General features: G+C 42.3%; 2 protein-coding genes across 2 annotated transcripts; both read right to left on the bottom strand.

Moving 5' to 3' along the window:
* Positions 1-49: 49 nt before the first annotated feature.
* Positions 50-11,328, bottom strand: LOC144325861 (vomeronasal type-2 receptor 26-like). Its single transcript, XM_077920615.1, has 7 exons — positions 11,183-11,328; positions 8,879-9,025; positions 7,416-7,707; positions 5,954-6,757; positions 5,297-5,524; positions 4,586-4,712; positions 50-951 (listed from the first exon to the last, which is right to left on the bottom strand). Exons 1-7 carry the CDS (start codon positions 11,326-11,328, stop codon positions 50-52), a joined length of 2,646 nt encoding a protein of 881 aa, XP_077776741.1.
* Positions 11,329-12,768: 1,440 nt separating this feature from the next.
* Positions 12,769-21,315, bottom strand: LOC144325860 (vomeronasal type-2 receptor 26-like). The gene is made up of 7 exons (XM_077920614.1): positions 21,170-21,315; positions 18,870-19,016; positions 17,344-17,635; positions 15,882-16,685; positions 15,273-15,500; positions 14,559-14,685; positions 12,769-13,670 (listed from the first exon to the last, which is right to left on the bottom strand). Exons 1-7 carry the CDS (start codon positions 21,313-21,315, stop codon positions 12,769-12,771), a joined length of 2,646 nt encoding a protein of 881 aa, XP_077776740.1.
* Positions 21,316-21,831: the final 516 nt, after the last annotated feature.

The raw sequence follows: 21,831 nt of genomic DNA, 5'->3' as shown, positions 1-21,831 counted from the left end.
ATGAAATATGAGTAAAAGTCAAATAAAGAGATTAATCTGTATTTTAAATTTATTCTTTCTTCCTTATCATTTGTTCCCTGCTGTTCAGCTCGGGCCTCAGCACAATAACGTAGCATTTGGGGGTGAAGATGCAACCCAGTAATCCAGCACTGGAGGCCAAGATGGAGAAGATCTCCACAGCCACCATGTATTTCCCTTTGGTGCTCAAGTAGGTTGGCACAAAGGACAACCAAACACTGCAAAACACCAACATGCTGAAAGTGATAAATTTGGCTTCATTGAAACTGTCAGGGAGTTTCCTGGAAAAGAAAGCTACTATGAAGCTGGCGGTGGCCAAGGAGCCCATGTAGCCCAAGACAGAGTAAAACATGGAAGCTGAACCCTCGTTACATTCAAGTATGATTTCCCCAATCACTGAATGCGTGTCCTTATCTGGAAACGGTGGAGAAGTACTTAACCAAAGAGCACAAATGGCAGCTTGGATGAAGCAGCAGAAGAGGACAATCGAATTGGTCAATCCTTTCCCCACCCATTTCCTTATGCTGGATCCTGGTTTGGTGGCCATAAATGCCACAACCACAGTGACCGTCTTTGCCAACACAGTGGAAATGGCCAAAGAGAAAACAAGGCCAAAAGCCATTTGTCGGAGAAGACAGATCACCCTTCCAGGCTGTCCAATGAAAAGCAAGGAGCACAGGAAGCAAAGGAGGAGGGAGATGAGAAGGATGTAGGTGAGGGTGCGGTTGTTGGCTTTGACTATGGGAGTATCCTTGTGCTTCAGGAAAATGCCAAGTACTAGAGTTGTGATGACAGAGAGAGAAATAGCCAACACCACTAAGATGATCCCCAGATTTTCTTTGTAGGAGAGGAAGCTCACAATCCTGGGAACACAATGAGTTTGATCCATGTTGGGATATTGGTCCTCTGGACAATTGACGCAAGCATCTATGTCTGAAAAATGAAAGTGCTTAAGTATTTCAGAATGTTGTCCAGCATCTATCTAAACACAAACAGCCATTTAAGCATTCCTTTACACTGGGTAATGCCAATCAAAAGCAATCAGCCACAAGAAGGTTTCAGGATGTCAAAATCCAGGAGAAGTGAATCTCATAGAAAGATTGTATAGAAAGTAGCCCACGGTACAAGTTAAAACTCTCCTTAGTTGCTCCCTCCACTTTTGCCTCAGGACCCACCAACTACTCCTAGAAGGTTGCACAGAACAGGATGAGGCCCTGAGGATGCAAAAGGTTTCTCACCCTGGCTTTAGAGTTGGCTGGAACCAAGAGAGGACCTCCTCATTACTTGGGAAATTGTTGGCAACCGATGGGCACCTTGCTCATTTTTCCATCTCAAACAGGTGTCTAATTATTCATCCATCCATCCATCCATCCATCCATCCATCCATCTACATTGAGTTATTACATTTATATCCAAGGAACTACAAGTGACATATTTCGTTCCCTCCACTTTATCCTCACAATGTCCCATGAGTTATGTAGGCGGCAAAATTGTGTTCGGTCTAATGTAGGGCTGCCATACGTCTGGGTTTTCCCTGACACATCTGGGAATTGGGCTGCCAAATGGCGTCCAGGCAGATTGTTGCTGAATAGGCAAAATGCCTGGAGAAACCTGAACGTATGGCAAGTAGGGGGGTTGTTGTTGTTGTTTTAAAAATCCTATAAAAGCCCAATAACTTTGACCCAAGAATATTTTTTTTAAATAATGAGAACTCAACAACAAGAAAATTGTTTCTTAAAAGCCCTTCAGTTTTAGACTCCTCTGCATTCACCCGCATTCTCAAAACAAAGGCAATAAATAGCATATATATATATATATATATATATATTTGCTTTCGTAGATTTTCACGGGTACAGGAATGCAGGTTTTGGTGTCCTCGGGTGTCTTCCCGTGTAAAAGTTGGGGTGTCTAGGCGACGTTTCGACGAGGTCTCACTCGTCATCTTCAGGCTGGTGCTTTCGGCTTCTTGTTACTGGAACAGAGCAGGATCTCAGTGTTTGAGTTCCTATAAATACTGTTGAAGGTGTGGTGTATAGCCTCTAATGTTCTGGGCAGAGAGGAGGTTCCCAGGCTAGTGTGCCTTTTCTTCTTTTGTTCCTTAATTACTTGAGGGATATCTTGAGTGATTTCTTGAGTGATATCCTGAATCCCACTTAGGTGGGTCATTAGGTGTGGATTAGTTGCTAAAGCCTTTGTGTCTTGAACTCTTGAACTTTGTGAAGAGTTTTTCTGAGAAGATGGCTGTACTGCATTTGGTTGTGCTCTGGCTTGGCTTCGTGTATAGGGGCGAGCTGTGGTTTTGTGGCCTGTGCCAGCCAGATCTGTGTAGGGGTTGCGGGGGGGTGCAGCATCCGGAGGTGCCACCATGGTTTGGCTACTGGATGGTGTCTGTAATTTATCTGTGGAGAGGGTCTGGGTTTGGGTCTGGTGTGGTTGATTGGTGATGGCGTTCTGTGTGCCTCTGGATCTGGTGTCAGATTTTGTGGGGAGGGCTAATTTCCAGATGTCTGGCAAGCGGGATGTGTCGTCACGCTTGTTCATGTTGTGAGGGTGTTTCTCTATCTCGATGGCTTCCATGATTATTCTCTTGTGGTGATGTTCCATGTTAAAGAGCAATTTGGAATCTGCAAAATTAATTTCGTGTCCTGTTTCTTTCATGTGTTGGAAAAGAGAGGAAGTTTTTTCTTCTTTTTTGACGGCATTCTTGTGTTCTGCGATACGTGCATTTATTCGTCTGTTTGTTTGTCCAATGTACGTGGCTGGGCAGACTTTGCAGGGTATTTCATAGACCCCTTGGTTTTCCAACTGGATTTTATCCTTGGGGTTTCTGAGGATATTGGCTATTTTTTGGTTGGTGCAAAAGGCTGTTTTGATATTGTGTTTATGGAGGATTTTGCTAATTTTATCTGTAGTGCCCTTGATATAAGGAAGGAGGGCCATGCCATTGTTTTCTTCTGTGTCTTGGTTTTTGGGGGGTGTTTCTTTTTGGATTAGCTTCGTAACCCTGTTTTGCTGGTATCCATTGGCAATTAACACATTTGAGAGATTCTGTAACTCAGTTGTCAAGTGGTCTTCGTCAGCCAGGCGTTTGGTTCTGGAGATGAGAGTCTTGGCTACGGAGTTTATTTGTGCAGGGTGGTGGTGTGATTGTGCATGTAAGTAGCGGTTGGTGTGTGTTTTTTTCCGGTAGATAGTGTGTCCTAGGGAGCCATCAGGTTTTTTGTAGATTAGGACGTCAAGGAAGGGAAGTTGGTTGTTGGCTTCTATTTCCATAGTGAATTGTATTTTGGGGTGTAGGCTGTTGAGATGTGTGAGGAAAACAGGGTTACGAAGCTAATCCAAAAAGAAACACCCCCCAAAAACCAAGACACAGAAGAAAACAATGGCATGGCCCTCCTTCCTTATATCAAGGGCACTACAGATAAAATTAGCAAAATCCTCCATAAACACAATATCAAAACAGCCTTTTGCACCAACCAAAAAATAGCCAATATCCTCAGAAACCCCAAGGATAAAATCCAGTTGGAAAACCAAGGGGTCTATGAAATACCCTGCAAAGTCTGCCCAGCCACGTACATTGGACAAACAAACAGACGAATAAATGCACGTATCGCAGAACACAAGAATGCCGTCAAAAAAGAAGAAAAAACTTCCTCTCTTTTCCAACACATGAAAGAAACAGGACACGAAATTAATTTTGCAGATTCCAAATTGCTCTTTAACATGGAACATCACCACAAGAGAATAATCATGGAAGCCATCGAGATAGAGAAACACCCTCACAACATGAACAAGCGTGACGACACATCCCGCTTGCCAGACATCTGGAAATTAGCCCTCCCCACAAAATCTGACACCAGATCCAGAGGCACACAGAACGCCATCACCAATCAACCACACCAGACCCAAACCCAGACCCTCTCCACAGATAAATTACAGACACCATCCAGTAGCCAAACCATGGTGGCACCTCCGGATGCTGCACCCCCCCGCAACCCCTACACAGATCTGGCTGGCACAGGCCACAAAACCACAGCTCGCCCCTATACACGAAGCCAAGCCAGAGCACAACCAAATGCAGTACAGCCATCTTCTCAGAAAAACTCTTCACAAAGTTCAAGAGTTCAAGACACAAAGGCTTTAGCAACTAATCCACACCTAATGACCCACCTAAGTGGGATTCAGGATATCACTCAAGAAATCACTCAAGATATCCCTCAAGTAATTAAGGAACAAAAGAAGAAAAGGCACACTAGCCTGGGAACCTCCTCTCTGCCCAGAACATTAGAGGCTATACACCACACCTTCAACAGTATTTATAGGAACTCAAACACTGAGATCCTGCTCTGTTCCAGTAACAAGAAGCCGAAAGCACCAGCCTGAAGATGACGAGTGAGACCTCGTCGAAACGTCGCCTAGACACCCCAACTTTTACACGGGAAGACACCCGAGGACACCAAAACCTGCATTCCTGTACCCGTGAAAATCTACGAAAGCATATATATATATATATATATATATATATATATATCCCAAAAATTAGGTCATGGGAATTCCTGCCTCCCACCTTTCTGACTAGAGATCATTCCTTCTGGACACGGAGCACAATCATAGCAGCAAAACTTCTCTCCTTCCTTCTTTTTCCTACTGAAGCCAGGGTTGCAGTTGTCATTGCACACAGAAAGGGGCAGCGCCTGTGCAAAATCGTATAGATGAGCAACAATAGATTAGCCCTTTTCAGTCCTTCACCTCCATGTGATTAGACTCTTGTGAGGGGCAGAGAGACTGAGCATGAACCAGTTGGCTCAGCTCCTCTGTCGCCCATTTGTTACTGATTCCCACCTCCATCTCTCGGTTTGATACATCTAAGACTCAGCCTGAAAGCTGATCATCAGAAAGACAATGTGATCTCCAGACCCCCCAAAATATGAAGATATGAAGATATCTTGAAGATAAGAGCAGGGTCCATGTTTTTCCCTTCCAGAAATCACTACAGGAGGTGATGATATTCTATGACATTTTAGCAAAATAAAATACTTTATTTTCCAATGCTTTGTAACTGACATATGTGACAACATTTTTCCACAAAGAAATTAAATGGCACAGATGGCCAAAATGACTCCTTGCTTTATTTTAAGGTTTGAGATCAATTTATGAGGTCAAGGATCATAAAGCATTAAATTTACAATAAAGCACCTCAAAAACTGACAGAATGGTGAGCTGTTCAGAAGGGAACATTCTCCTTTTATGGAATCAAGAATTTGCAGTTATAATTCACCTGATTAAAACTTGGATGCCACACAATTTGCTCATCATTGATGGTTAACTCTTTGCCTGCAGGAACCTGAGGCTCCAGGCATCCAACTTTCAATCTAGTCAGTGAGCCATTGGGGAAAGTGATCCAGTTGGTAACATCAAAACCTGCAACCAGTTCTCCATGTTCATCAAAGTGCACCATATCTCCAGCGCTGATGTTGAATACAAGGCTCTTCAGAAAGGGATGGACCTGGAATATTGAAATATTTACATGGAATTAATGATATGAATAACTGTTCTTAACGCAGTATATATGGTGATGAAGTATTTCCACTTGTCTATTATTATTATTATTATTATTATTATTATTATTATTATTATCATCATCATCATCATCATTAACATGAAATTAATTACATAAAGAACGGTCAATAGAGGGGATACATTGATTGAAAATGTCTAGCAAACCAGATCGGTAGTTGGGTTCCTATTGTGGGTATTTGGCAAGCTAGCATGACAGTGATGTTGACTCTGAGTAAATGTGCACCAGGTCAGGCAGGCTAATATCTGTGGCCCTTTCCATCAGACATGGCTGGAGCTCATTGGGACTGGTGAGGTGAAAAGCCAGGAGGTCAGTGGCAGCTGAAGGCAAAGCAAAGAAGTTCAGAGTTGTCATTACCTGCCATGGTTGCACATTCAGAAAGGCAAATCTCTCTCCTCTTGCCAATCTGCTATTTTTGGAGCTGGATTTGTATATGGAGTTCAAAGCATGTGCCACAGCATAGACAGCTTTGTAGACATTGTAGCTGTGACCAGTCATGTGTTTTTCATACAAAACCCCAGGAAGGTTCTCCAGTTTCTCCTCCAAAGTGCAGGGTTCTTTCTGCTCAGCCTCCACCTCCTGTCCATTAGATGCTTTCAGGGAGCAGGTGAAAGTCTGTTCCCAGACGTCCTGGATGAAAACATCCTCTTTGTTCCAGAAGGGTCTTATCGTCTGAATGAACTTCTGGAACCCTAATGGCTGACTTGTGTGGACTGTGAAGGATAGAGTACCATGGAACATTTTTATTTCCCAGGTTTTCTGAATAGAAACTGATGCAAAATCCCAGTGAGATGTAGCAACCCACACTTTACCCAGTGGTGGCCATCCCATTATTGGTACTACAAATGACAATACTCTCAAAAACAGAAAGGATGGAGGCTCCCCATAAACCACAAATACATTAGCTTTTGTCTCAAACGCAATTGCATAACTTTCCTGGCGCATTATAAACAAGCGTATCATCTCATCCAGATAATTCCATTTTTCTAATCTTACTATGAAGTCATTGCAGATGCCATGCTCAAAGAGTAGTGGTAAAATTGTCTGTAGAAACTGGTCCCCTTTGTCATCATTCACAGCACAAAGTACAATCCATGTCCATCTGAAATGCTGAAGTAATCGCACAATTCCTATGTGCTGTTTGGCTTCATTTGGGACCATCTGGTATAAAAATGGAAATAGCATGTTTGCATTCTGTATTGCCAAAAAGGATCCATATGTGAGCTAAAATAGAATGCATGAGGTGTTTAGTTTTGTTTCTTATGGATTATGAGAGAATGCAAAACTATAGATTTCACAGGTACTTCAGAGGCATAGCTTTCCCAATAAAACAGGGTGGAAGAATGCCCACTAATCTGCTTCATTATTGAACATTTTTTTATTGTTTCTCCTAATGTTTTAAAAATATGTAGTCCAGCCCTATAGAGCAGCAGAGAACAAGTATTTCCCTTCTTCTATGTAACAGCCATTAAGGTATTTTAGAGTACTATATTAACCTCCTTAGTCCCTTCCTCTATGGACTAAAGTTACACAGTTCTGTCAGCTATTGCTTACATTATGTGTTTTCAGTTGTGTATAAGGTCTAGTAAAAAATGGGGGGAAAGAAATCATAAAAACTATCTGTGCTTTCTGTCCTAGACACATTCATACCATTCCACTTCAATTTACGGATACGAGAGTTTTCTGGACAATTGGCTCTCAGCATTGCTTGGTCAATCCCAATCTAACCTGTCCTCCTGAATAAAATTTTGCAGGAGCCTTGTCAAGACTGTGTTGGAATCAAGATAGTATTTCCCATACACCCATGCTGCCAATTTACCTGTGGAATCTTGTGGGTTGCTGAAATGGTGGCCATATTGGCAGAGATTTCAGAGATGCATCCTCCAATGAGAGCTATCAGATTGTTCCACTTGTGACACTTGAAGTTGGGGGCAAATCTATGCTGTGTGGAGAGCAGGTTGAGCATGGCCTTGTAGGTCATCCTTGCAGTGTAGTAGCTATTGAGGACGCGGAACCCTAGAGAGATGTTGGATAAGACTTTGGGATTCTCATTGATTTCTTTGACAGCAAATGCTAAGGCCAGGATGTGCTGGTAGTTCTTTGGCACAGAGCTGTAATACAATTACAACACAATGGACTGAAATGAGGAAAAAGAAGAAGAGGAAGAAGAAGAAGAAGAAGTGGAAGAAGAAATGCTCCCTGCAATTCACAGAGTTACTCTTTGTACCAATAAAAACTAGTAGTTGAAAGTCAATAGGTGTGGCCTTGCCAACATAGTGTCCATAGGTGCAAGGAAGCCATAGAGAACATCACCTGAGGCCACAGAACCTCTGATCCTTCCCTTGCTGACTGCTTACTTCAACGTGAGATGTTGTGAGATGTTTGCCTCCCATAAGTACATATAACTAAATAATGGAACGGGAAGAGCAAAGCTCTTTGCTCTGAATACTTTTCCAGGCTCTGATCTTCAACTGAGCAATTGAACAGAAAATGGAGCACTGTGAGGGCAGAAGTGGAGCAATCTGAGGGAAAAGCAAGGGGAGAAAGTGATGCGTTGCAAGAGTGAGGAGAGACAGAAAAGAGCAGGAATTGTGTTCCACAGAGAAAGAGTCAGAAGATCCAGATGTAAATGCATTCACATTCCTCAAGGTTGGGAAGTAACGAGGTGTGGACAGGACAGAAATAGCGGGGCAGTGACAAGGCATGATCCACCATGTGAAAATGCTGTAGCAGGTTTACTAAATAATAAAAGGAAGCACAGAACTGTTTATTTTAGTGGGCTTTGCAAAGGAAAACTTAGTAGCAGTACAAACAGTTAATAAGTGAAATGAATACAGTAAAACTGCAATCCATATACAGCTTTAGATGCCTGGCAAAAAAAAAAAAAAAAACAACCCCTGAATCTAAAGTGGATGAGTGTCTGGGAAAAAAGACTTTGGGAATCCCATCTGCCATTGAACCTGATTTATTTTGACCATACACAACGTTGGCTTTCGGCGTGATTCCCGGAACGTGACCCTCGTGTAAATTGGGGGCTTCTTGTCTCTGCTTCTCTGTCTACCCATATCCACCCTGGCCCCTCATCTTGCCATGCTGAGCTTAAGTACCTCATACCTCTTCCATGAAACTAAAGAATGCTTCACCCCACCATTACAATGTTACTGGGTTTCCATAAAGAATTACATCAAAATATAAACCACAGTACTGCTTAATGATGCATTTTCAATCATTGCGGTCTGACTATTTTAGACTCAGTAAGAAGGGGAATAAATAATGCCTTACACAGGTTCATCAATCAGTATCTGTGAAGGCTGTTCCCTGAAGAACTGGATATTAGAGAAGTATATGACTTGCGAAACCATCTCACCAATTACAAGGTCTCCTGGCTGGTAAAATTCGTGAGCAATAGGAAGAGGATCATCATAAATGCTGCAGTTAATAGAATGTGCCTTACATATAGTGTGAAGCAGAAGTAACAACAGAAACAGCACCAGCAGGATCCTACTCAGAAATCTTCCCCTCCCAATGTAGATTCCCATGTTTCCACTACAGCCTTGTATGCGGATGTTATCAGTTTTGCTAAAGTATCCTTTGAATAGTGGGCTGTTAGGTAGTCTATGCACCAGCGCTTTGTTCTTTAAGTAAGCCAACATATTTTCTTTTTCTTCACACATTATTCCCAGGGATGACTGGAGGTTGCTGGGATACAAATAATAACATTATTATTACTTTTTTTTTTTTAATCACCATCTGCAGCAGTTTAGTTATAGAATTTCACTGTTCCTTGGTTTGCAAAAAAAAAAAAAAAATATTTCCACGACAGTTACCCAAGAGAACATAAGGTACATTGTGGTGAGGCAGCATTTCAGTGAAAGAATATGCTAAATTATGTGATAAATCATGTGCTAAACCATGCCTAGTCAAGGAAGTTCACATTTCACAAAAAGAATATTCCTTGAAATTGATGAGCGGATGGAATCATATCCAAACATGTAAAAGATGAATGATGACACAAAAGACTGGCAGAACCCTGGCTGTGCCTAGATATAGCTCTGAACAATAGCAAGTTGTTATGCCTTTTTAAAGATGCTGTTGTTATTTTAATCCAAACAGAATGTGTATATCTACTATGTAAGAGGATGGAAGCCAGCAATTTTGACAATGATGGAGATGATTCCTCAGAGTGTTCTTCGTATTCGCAGATGCATCATGCCTGACCAAATTGCTAAAGCCTCTCCCCCCTGAATTGTACGACTATGATTGTCTTCCTTGAGAGATAATAAGTAGGCAGCGTTGCTTAGCCCTTAGCAAGAGTTAAGTTTTCCCAGAGATCATTCTTTGTTGGGAGAAAATGAAGGTCTGGGTTTAAACGTAGAGTCAAGTCCGAGAGTACATGAGATTCAGTCCCGTCCCATCCTGTCCCCCACCCTGAAGATGGGTTCATCTCCTTCATCGCTTGACTTCCCAGTATTGTTTGCCCCCATATTGCTACCAACAACAAATTGATATTAAGAATGCCATATTTCTAAAAGTAAAAACCAGGACACCCCAAAAGTTTTTGAGCTTTTTAAATTTATTTTTACAGTACTATCATTCTGCAGCATGCATCACTAGCCCATGTAGATAACAGTCAGAATTTGAGTTCTGTATACATGTCTGGGGAAAGTAAGAACCAGGACGCTCCAAGCATTGTTGTTTTTTTAAACTTATAGAGTACAGTCATACCTTGGATCTCAAACGCCTTGGTACTTGTACGTTTTGACTCCCAAATGCTGAAAACACAGAAGTAAGTTCTTATGTATTCAGTGGTCTGTGTTTGCCTGAGCTTTAGTCTGGACTAAGGATTCTGAGCTCCTGCGTTCTGATTCCTAACATTTTGTCCCATCACAAAACATTTCAGGATTTGGGCCTCTGCCATTGGCCCTTGAACTTGAGTCGTGATTCACAGCTTGGAAGTTAAGACAGTCAATCATGTTGGAGGTGGGAGCGGCCCAGGCTTTCAGAAATGTATATAAGGAGTTGCTTTGCCCCTGTTTCCCAGTTATGTAGTTCAATAAAGGTTTTTGCTCTTATCACTGTATGTTGACTCGTGGGAACCCACCAACACTTCATAAATGTTCTGGTTGTCGAACGTTCTTTATTTACCCCCCGTATTAAACTGGTCCATGATTGCGGGGGAGAGATTCTGACAAAGCAGGGTTAAGGAACAGGTACGTAACTTAGGGGTTCTCCCGGATCCATTACTGTCCATTACCTGAGGCCCAGGGGTCCTTGGTGGTGCAGAATGCACTCTGTCATCTTCTGCTGGTAGCTCAGCTATGCCCCTCTCTGACTTCTGTCACCTGCGCTCTCGTAACCTCCAAGTTGGATAACTGCAATGTGTTATACGTGGGGCTGCCTCTAAAAGCGGTTCAGAAACTTCAGCTGATACAAAACTCAATGACCAGGTTGCTCACCAGAACAAGACGGTTTGAGCATATTACACCGATCCTGGTCTGACTGCACTGGCTGCCAATTAGTTTCCAGGCCCAATTCAACGTGCTGGATTTTACCTACAAAGCCTTAAATGCATTAGGACCCCAATACCTCAAGGTGGCACTTGTGATCTGAGGCCCTTCTCTACATCTCCTGTCCCCAAGAGGTTCAGAGGATAAGAAGACAAGGATGGGCCTTTGCTGTGGTGGCTCCCCTACTGCGAAATACTCTTCCCAGAGAAGCTCGTCTGGCACCATCATTACATGTCTTTATTTTGTTTAACATCTGTTTACTGAAGGCAGAAATTTGGCATGCATTCTGTGATGTAAGAGTTGGAGAGACAAATTCAGCCTCTAAGTGTGATCCAGCTCCGGAGCTGAGTGATATTTCATTGTAGTGGGCAGACATGTCGCCTCAGCTTTGTCAGTCAAAAACAAATCCCTAGAAAGAGGTTGGTTTATTCAGTTGAAACCTTGTGATAATCTGGACTGCCTTACATCTCCGTTAACTTGCATTCATTTTAGTGAACAAGAAGACGGCCTAATTTCCCAGTATGAGAACATAAATACATTTACCTACAGTAACTGAAGATGGGGAGAGGGCAGTTAAAACAGACAGAATCCATACCCTATTTTTTTAAATAAAAAAGCAAAAAGCAAAAGCACCTCTTTGAATATTTTCCATAATCTGACCCATTCAACCACTCAGTGTTTCAAAGCCTCTGAGCTGGGAAGAGATGATCATAATTTGTGTGGCACAGTCAATCTAGTTAATTTTGTTTTTGCCCCTCAACTTGCTCAAAATTTGATGCATAGGGTGGCGCTGTGGTCGAAACCAGAGAGCCTAGGTCTTCCTGATCAGAAGCTCGGTGGTTCAAATCTCCGCGATGGGGTGAGGTCCAATTGCTCGGTCCCAGCTCCTGCCAACCTAGCAGTTCAAAAGTACATCAAAGTGCAAGTAGATTAAAAGGAACCACTCCAACAGAAAGGTAAACAGCGTTTCCGTGCGCTGTTCTGGTTCACCAAGAGTGGCTTAGTCATGCTGGCCACATGACCCAGAAGCTGTACGCCGGCTCCCTTGGCCAGTAAAGCGAGATGAGCGCCGCAACCCCAGAGTCGGTCACGACTGGACCTAATGATCAGGGGTCCCTTTACCTTTTTCTATGATGCTCCTATAGGATCAGGAACTGTTGAGAATTAGTTCACATAACAAATGTTTTGGTTTTATATAATAAAATGGTTTGTGGAAATAAATCTTCAAAAAGAAGTCATGCATCATTCTTTATGTGAGTACGAGGCCAACATGAAATGGGGTCAACTGAATTTGGGGAGGGAATGCATCGCCAGTGTGGTGTAGTGGTTAAGAGCGGTAGTCTCGTAATCTGGAGAACCGGGTTCGCGTCTCCGCTCCTCCACATGCAGCTGCTGGGTGACCTTGGGCCAGTCACACTTCTTTGAAGTCTCTCAGCCCCACTCACCTCACAGAGTGTTTGTTGTGGGGCAGGAAGGGAAAGGAGAATGTTAGCCGCTTTGAGACTCCTGAAGGGGAGTGAAAGGCGGGGTATCAAATCCAAACTCTTCTTCTTCTCTTCTTCTTCATCAAACACTCATATGGGAATTCCAATGACATTTCTATTACCGTCATATCTGATGAAATATGTGTAAGAGTTAAATAAAGAGATTAATCAGTTTTTTAATTTATTCTTTCTTCCTTATCATTTGCTCCCTGCTGTTCAGCTCAGGCCTTAGCACAATAATGTAGCATTTGGGGGTGAAGATGCAACCCAGTAATCCAGCACTGGAGGCCAAGATGGAGAAGATCTCCACAGCCACCATGTATTTCCCTTTGGTGCTCAAGTAGGTTGGCACAAAGGACAACCAAACACTGCAAAACACCAACATGCTGAAAGTGATAAATTTGGCTTCATTGAAACTGTCAGGGAGTTTCCTGGAAAAGAAAGCTACTATGAAGCTGGCGGTGGCCAGGGAGCCCATGTAGCCCAAGACAGAGTAAAACATGGACGCTGAACCCTCGTTACATTCAAGTATGATTTCCCCAATCACTGAATGTGTGTCCTTATCTGGAAACGGTGGAGAAGTACTTAACCAAAGAGCACAAATGGCAGCTTGGATGAAGCAGCAGAAGAAGACAATCGAATTGGTCAGTCCTTTCCCCACCCATTTTCTTATGCTGGATCCTGGTTTGGTGGCCATAAATGCCACAACCACAGTGACCGTCTTTGCCAACACAGTGGAAATGGCCAGAGAGAAAACAAGGCCAAAAGCCATTTGTCGGAGAAGACAGATCACCCTTCCAGGCCGTCCAATGAAAAGCAAGGAGCACAGGAAGCAAAGGAGGAGGGAGATGAGAAGGATGTAGGTGAGGGTGCGGTTGTTGGCTTTGACTATGGGAGTATCCTTGTGCTTCAGGAAAATGCCAAGTACTAGAGTTGTGATGAGAGAGAGAGAAATAGCCAACACCACTAAGATGATCCCCAGATTTTCTTTGTAAGAGAGGAAGCTCACAATCCTGGGAACACAATGAGTTTGATCCATGTTGGGATATTGGTCTTCTGGACAAATGACGCAAGCATCTATGTCTGAAAAATGAAAGTGCTTAAGTATTTCAGAATGTTGACGAGCATCTATCTAAACACAAACAGCTATTTAAGCATTCCTTTACACTGGGTAATGCCAATCAAAAGCAATCAGCCACAAGAAGGTTTCAGGATGTCAAAATCCAGGAGAAGTGAATCTCATAGAAAGATTGTATAGAAAGTAGCCCACGGTACAAGTTAAAACTCATCTTAGTTGCTCCCTCCACTTTTGCCTCAGGACCCACCAACTATTCCTAGAAGGTTGCACAGAACAGGATGAGGCCCTGAGGTGCAAAAGGTTTCTCACCCTGGCTTTAGAGTTGGCTGGAACCAGGAGAGGACCTCCTCATTGCTTGGGAAATTGTTGGCAACCGATGGGCACCTTGCTCATTTTTCCATCTCAAACAGGTGTCTAATTATTCATCCATCCATCCATCCATCCATCTACATTGAGTTATTACATTTATATCCAAGGAACTACAAGTGGCATACTTTGTTCCCTCCACTTTATCCTCACAATGTCCCATGAGTTATGTAGGCGGCAAAATTGTGTTCGGTCTAATGTAGGGCTGCCATACGTCTGGGTTTTCCCTGACACATCTGGGAATTGGGCTGCCAAATGGCGTCCAGGCAGATTGTTGCTGAATAGGCAAAATGCCTGGAGAAACCTGAACGTACGGCAAGTAGGGGGGTTGTTGTTGTTGTTTTAAAAATCCTATAAAAGCCCAATAACTTTGACCCAAGAATATTTTTTTAAATAATGAGAACTCAACAACAAGAAAATTGTTTCTTAAAAGCCCTTCAGTTTTAGACTCCTCTGCATTCACCAGCATTCTCAAAACAAAGGTAATAAATAGCATAAATTAGGTCATGGGAATTCCTGCCTCCCACCTTTCTGACTAGAGATCATTCCTTCTGGACAAGGAGCACAATCATAGCAGCAAAACTTCTCTCCTTCCTTCTTTTTTCTGCTGAAGCCAGGGTTGCAGTTGTCATTGCACACAGAAAGGGGCAGCGCCTGTGCAAAATCATATACATGAGGAACAATAGATTAGCCCTTTAACGTCCTTCACCTCCATGTGATTAGACTTATGTGAGGGGCAGAGAGACTGAGCATGAACCAGTTGGCTCAGCTCCTCTGTCGCCCATTTGTTACTGATTCCCACCTCCATCTCTCGGTTCGATCAGTCTAAGACTCAGCCTTAAAGCTGATCATCAGAAAGACAATGCCATCTCCGGACCCCCCAAAATATGAAGTTGTAGAAATAAGATAAAGATATCTTGAAGATAAGAGCAAGATCCATCCTTTTCCCTTCCAAGAATCACTACATGATATTCTGTGACATTTCAGCAAAATAAAATATTTTATTTTCCAACGCTTTGTAACTGTCTTATGTGACAACATTTTTCCACAAAGAAATTAAATGGCGCAGATGGCCAAAAGGACTCCTTGCTTTATTTTAAGGTTTGAGATCAATTTATGAGGTCAAGGATCATAAAGCATTAAATTTACAATAGGGCACCTCTAGAACTGACGGAAGGGTGAGCTGTTCAGAAGGGAACATTCTCCTTTTATGGAATCAAGAATTTGCAGTTATAATTTACCTGATTAAAACGTGGATGCCACACAATTTGCTCATCATTGATGGTTAACTCTTTGCCTGGAGGAGCCTGAGGCTCCAGGCATCCAACTTTCAATCTAGTCAGTGAGCCATTGGGGAAAGTGATCCAATTGGTAACATCAAAACCTGCAACCAGTTCTCCATGTTCATCAAAGTGCACCATATCTCCAGCGCTGATGTTGAATACAAGGCTCTTCAGAAAGGGATGGACCTGGAATATTGAAATATTAACATGAAATTAATGATATGAATAACTGTTCTTAACGCAGTATATATGGTGATGGAGTATTTCCACTTGTCTTTTATTATCATTAATATGAAATTAATTACACAAAGAACGGTCTATAGAGCGGTTACATTGATTGAAAATGTCTAGCAAACCAGATCAGTAGTTGGGATCCTATTGCAGATATTTGGCAAGCTAGCATGACAGTGATGTTGACTCTGAGTAAATGTGCACCAGGTCAGGCAGGCTAAGTTCTGTGGCTCTTGCCACCAGACACGGCTGGAGCTCATTGGGACTGGTGAGGTGAAAAGCCAGGAGGTCAGTGGCAGCTGAAGGCAAAGCAAAGAAGTTCAGAGTTGTCATTACCTGCCATGGTTGCACATTCAGAAAGGCAAATCTCTCTCCTCTTGCCAATCTGCTATTTTTGGAGCTGGATTTGTATATGGAGTTCAAAGCATGTGCCACAGCATAGACAGCTTTGTAGACATTGTAGCTGTGACCAGTCATGTGTTTTTCATACAAAACCCCAGGAAGGTTCTCCAGTTTCTCCTCCAAAGTGCAAGGTTCTTTCTGCGCAGCCTCCACCTCCTGTCCATTAGATGCTTTCAGGGAGCAGGTGAAAGTCTGTTCCCAGACGTCCTGGATGAAAACATCCTCTTTGTGCCAGAAGGGTCTTATCGTCTGAATGAACTTCTGGAACCCTAATGGCTGACTTGAGTGGACAGTGAAGGATAGAGTACCATGGAACATTTTTATTTCCCAGGTTTTCTGAATAGAAACTGATGCAAAATCCCAGTGAGATGTAGCAAGCCACACTTTACCCAGTGGTGGCCATCCCAATAATGGTACTACAAACGACAATACTCTCAAAAACAGAAAGGATGGAGGCTCCCCATAAACCACAAATACATTAGCTTTTGTCTCAAACGCAATTGCATAACTTTCCTGGCGTATTATAAACAAGCGTATCATCTCATCCAGATAATTCCATTTTTCTAATCTTACTATGAAGTCATAGCAGATGCCATGCTCAAAGAGTAGTGGTAAAATTGTCTGTAGAAACTGGTCCCCTTTGTCATCATTCACAGCACAAAGTACAATCCATGTCCATCTGAAATGCTGAAGTAATCGCACAATTCCTATGTGCTGTTTGGCTTCATTTGGGACCATCTGGTATAAAAATGGGAATAGCAGGTTTGCATCCTGTACCGCCAAAAAGGATCCATATGTGAGCTAAAATGAAATGCATGAGGTGTTTAGTTTTGTTTCTTATGGATTATGAGAGAATGTAAAACTATAGATTTCACAGGTACTTCAGAGGCATAGCTTTCCCAATAAAACAGGGTGGAAGAATGCCCACTAATCTGCTTCATTATTGAACATTTTTTTATTGTTTCTCCTAATGTTTTAAAAATATGTAGTCCAGCCTTATAGAGCAGCAGAGAACAAGTATTTCCCTTCTTCTATGTAACAGCCATTAAGGTATTTTAGAGTACTATATTAACCTCCTTAGTCCCTTCCTCTATGGACTAAAGTTACACAGTTCTGTCAGCTATTGCTTACATTATGTGTTTTCAGTTGTGTATAAGGTCTAGTAAAAAATGGGGGGAAAGAAATCATAAAAACTATCTGTGCTTTCTGTCCTAGACACATTCATACCATTCCACTTCAATTTACGGATACGAGAGTTTTCTGGACAATTGGCTCTCAGCATTGCTTGGTGAATCCCAATCTAACCTGTCCTCCTGAATAAAATTTTGCAGGAGCCTTGTCAAGACTGTGTTGAAATCAAGATAGTATTTCCCATACACCCATGCTGCCAATTTACCTGTGGAATCTTGTGGGTTGCTGAAATGGTGGCCATATTGGCAGAGATTTCAGAGAAGCATCCTCCAATGAGAGCTATCAGATTGTTCCACTTGTGACACTTGAAGTTGGGGGCAAATCTATGCTGTGTGGAGAGCAGGTTGAGCGTGGCCTTGTAGGTCATCCTTGCAGTGTAGTAGCTATTGAGGACGTGGAACCCTAGAGAGATGTTGGATAAGACTTTGGGATTCGCATTGATTTCTTTGACAGCAAATGCTAAGGCCAGGATGTGCTGGTAGTTCTTTGGCACAGAGCTGTAATACAATTACAACACAATGGACTGAAATGAGGATGAGGAAGAGGAAGGGGAAGAGGAAGAGGAAGAGGAAGAGGAAGAGGAAGAGGAAGAGGAAGAAGAAGAAGAAGAAGAAGAAGAAGAAGAAGAAGAAGAAGAAGAATTGCTCCCTGCATTTAAGGAGTTGCACTTTGTACCAATAAAAACAAGCAGTTGAAAGTCAATAGGTGTGGCCATGTCAACACAGTGCCCATAGGTGCTAGAAAACCATAGAGAACATCACCTGAGGCCACAGAACCTCTGATCCTTCCCTTGCTGACTGCTTACTTCAACGTGAGATGTTGTGAGATGTTTGCCTCCCAGAAGGACATATAACTAAATAATGAAATGGGAAGAGCAAAGCTCTTTGCTCTGAATACTTTTCCAGGCTCTGATCTTCAACTGAGCAATTGAACAGAAAATGGAGCACTGTGAGGGCAGAAGTGGAGCAATCTGAGGGAAAAGCAAGGGGAGAAAGTGATGCGCTGCAAGAGTGAGGAGAGACAGAAAAGAGCAGGAATTGTGTTCCACAGAGAAAGAGTCAGAAGATCCAGATGTAAATGCATTCACATTCCTCAAGGTTGGGAAGTAACGAGGTGTGGACAGGACAGAAATAGCGGGGCAGTGACAAGGCATGATCCACCATGTGAAAATGCTGTAGCAGGTTTACTAAATAATAAAAGGAAGCACAGAACTGTTTATTTTAGTGGGCTTTGCAAAGGAAAACTTAGTAGCAGTACAAACAGTTAATAAGTGAAATGAATACAGTAAAACTGCAATCCATATACAGCTTTAGATGCCTGGCAAAAAAAAAAAAAAACAACAACCCCTGAATCTAAAGTGGATGAGTGTCTGGGAAAAAAGACTTTGGGAATCCCATCTGCCATTGAACCTGATTTATTTTGACCATACACAACGTTGGCTTTCGGCGTGATTCCCGGAACGTGACCCTTGTGTAAATTGGGGGCTTCTTGTCTCTGCTTCTCTGTCTACCCATATCCACCCTTGCCCCTCATCTAGCCATGCTGAGCTTAAGTACCTCATACCTCTTCCATGAAACTAAAGAATGCTTCACCCCACCATTACAATGTTACTGGGTTTCCATAAAGAATTACATCAAAATATAAATCACAGTACTGCTTAATGATGCATTTTCAATCATTGCGGTCTGACTATTTTAGACTCAGTAAGAAGGGGAATAAATAATGCCTTACACAGGTTCATCAATCAGTATCTGTGAAGGCTGTTCCCTGAAGGACTGGATATTAGAGAAGTATATGACTTGCGAAACCATCTCACCAATTACAAGGTCTCCTGGCTGGTAAAATTCGTGAGCAATAGGAAGAGGATCATCATAAATGCTGCAGTTAATAGAATGTGCCTTACATATGGTGTGAAGCAGAAGTAAGAGCAGAAACAACACCAGCAGGATCCTACTCAGAAATCTTCCCCTCCCAATGTAGATTCCCATGTTTCCACTACAGCCTTGTATGCGGATGTTATCAGTTTGGCTAAAGTATCCTTTGAATAGTGGGCTGTTAGGTAGTCTATGCACCAGCGCTTTGTTCTTTAAGTAAGCCAACATATTTTCTTTTTCTTCACACATTATTCCCAGGGATGACTGGAGGTTGCTGGGATACAAATAATAACATTATTATTACTTTTTTTAAAAAATCACCATCTGCAGCAGTTTAGTTATAGAATTTCACTGTTCCTTGGTTTGCAAATATATATATATATATATTTCCACGACAGTTACCCAAGAGAACATAAGGTACATTGTGGTGAGGCAGCATTTCAGTGAAAGAATATGCTAAATTATGTGATAAATCATGTGCTAAACCATGCCTAGTCAAGGAAGTTCACATTTCACAAAAAGAATATTCCTTGAAATTGATGAGCGGACGGAATCATATCCAAACATGTAAAAGAAGAATGATGACACAAAAGACTGGCAGAACCCTGGCTGTGCCTAGACATCGCTTTGAAAATTAGCAAGTTGTTATGCCTTTTTAAAGATGCTATTGTTGCTTTTTAATCCAAACAGACTGTGTATATCTACTATGTAAGAGGATGGAAGCCAGCAATTTTGACAATGATGGAGATGATTCCTCAGAGTGTTCTTCGTATTCACAGATGCATCATGCCTGACCAAATTGCTAAAGCCTCTCCCCCCTGAATTGTACAACTATGATTGTTTTCCTTGAGAGATAATAAGTAGGCAGCATTGCTTAGTCCTGAGCAAGAGCTGAATTTTCCCAGAGATCATTCTTAGTTGGCAGAAATTGAAGTCCTGTGTTTAAAAGTAGAGTCAAGTCTGAGTGCACAGTACATGATTTTCAGTCCCGTCCCATCCTGTCCCCACCCTGAAGATGGGTTTATCTCCTTCATCACATCCCTTCCCAGTATTGTTTGCCCCCTTATTGCTTTCAAAAACAAATTGATATTAAGAATGCCATATTTCTAAAAGTAAAAACCAGGACACCCCAAAAGTTTTTGAGCTTTTTAAATTTATTTTTACAGTACTATCATTCTGCAGCATGCATCACTAGCCCATGTAGATAACAGTCAGAATTTGAGTTCTGTATACATGTGTGGGGAAAGTAAGAACCAGGACGCTCCAAGCGTTGTTGTTTTTTTAAACTTATAGAGTACAGTCATACCTTGGATCTCAAACGCCTTGGTACTTGTACGTTTTGACTCCCAAATGCTGAAAACACAGAAGTAAGTTCTTATGTATTCAGTGGTCTGTGTTTGCCTGAGCTTCAGTCTGGACTAGGGATTCTGAGCTCCTGCGTTCTGATTCCTAACATTTTGTCCCATCACAAAACATTTCAGGAATTGGGCCTCTGCCATTGGCCCTTAAACTTGAGTCGTGATTCACAGCTTGGAAGTTAAGACAGTCAATCATGTTGGAGGTGGGAGTGGCCCAGGCTTTCAGAAATGTATATAAGGAGTTGCTTTGCCCCTGTTTCCCAGTTATGTAGTTCAATAAAGGTTTTTGCTCTTATCACTGTATGTTGACTCGTGGGAACCCACCAACACTTCATAAATGTTCTGGTTGTCGAACGTTCTTTATTTACCCCCCGTATTAAACTGGTCCATGATTGCGGGGGAGAGATTCTGACAAAGCAGGGTTAAGGAAGAGGTACGTAACTTAGGGGTGCTCCCGGATCCATTACCTGAGGCCCAGGGGTCCTTGGTGGTGCAGAATGCACTCTGTCATCTTCTGCTGGTAGCTCAGCTATGCCCCTCTCTGACTTCTGTCACCTGCGCTCTCGTAACCTCCAAGTTGGATAACTGCAATGTGTTATACGTGGGGCTGCCTCTAAAAGCAGTTCAGAAACTTCAGCTGATACAAAACTCAATGACCAGGTTGCTCACCAGAACAAGACGGTTTGAGCATATTACACCATTCCTGGCCTGACTGCATTGCCTGCCAATTAGTTTCCAGGCCCAATTCAACGTGCTGGATTTTACCTACAAAGCCTTAAATGCATTAGGACCCCAATACCTCAAGGTGGCACTTGTGATCTGAGGCCCTTCTCTACATCTCATGTCCCCAAGAGGTTCAGAGGATAAGAAGACAAGGATGGGCCTTTGCTGTGGTGGCTCCCCTTCTGTGAAATACTCTTCCCAGAGAAGCTCGTCTGGCACCATCATTACATGTCTTTATTTCATTTGACATCTGTTTACTGAAGGCAGAAATTTTGCGTGCATTCTGTGATGTAAGAGTTGGAGAGACAAATTCAGCCTCTAAGTGTGATCCAGCTCCGGAGCTGAGTGATATTTCATTGTAGTGGGCAGACATGTCGCCTCAGCTTTGTCAGTCAAAAACAAATCCCTAGAAAGAGGTTGGTTTATTCAGTTGAAACCTTGTGATAATCTGGACTGCCTTACATCTCCGTTAACTTGCATTCATTTTAGTGAACAAGAAGACGGCCTAATTTCCCAGTATGAGAACATAAATACATTTACCTACAGTAACTGAAGATGGGGAGAGGGCAGTTAAAACAGACAGAATCCATACCCTATTTTTTTAAATAAAAAAGCAAAAAGCAAAAGCACCTCTTTGAATATTTTCCATAATCTGACCCATTCAACCACTCAGTGTTTCAAAGCCTCTGAGCTGGGAAGAGATGATCATAATTTGTGTGGCACAGTCAATCTAGTTAA

This window comes from Podarcis muralis, chromosome 16, assembly GCF_964188315.1.
Source record: "Podarcis muralis chromosome 16, rPodMur119.hap1.1, whole genome shotgun sequence".
NCBI classification, from domain to species: Eukaryota; Metazoa; Chordata; class Lepidosauria; order Squamata; family Lacertidae; genus Podarcis; species Podarcis muralis.
The sequence above is the reverse complement of the archived record's forward strand: the minus strand, read 5'-3'. Positions and strand labels throughout refer to the sequence as shown.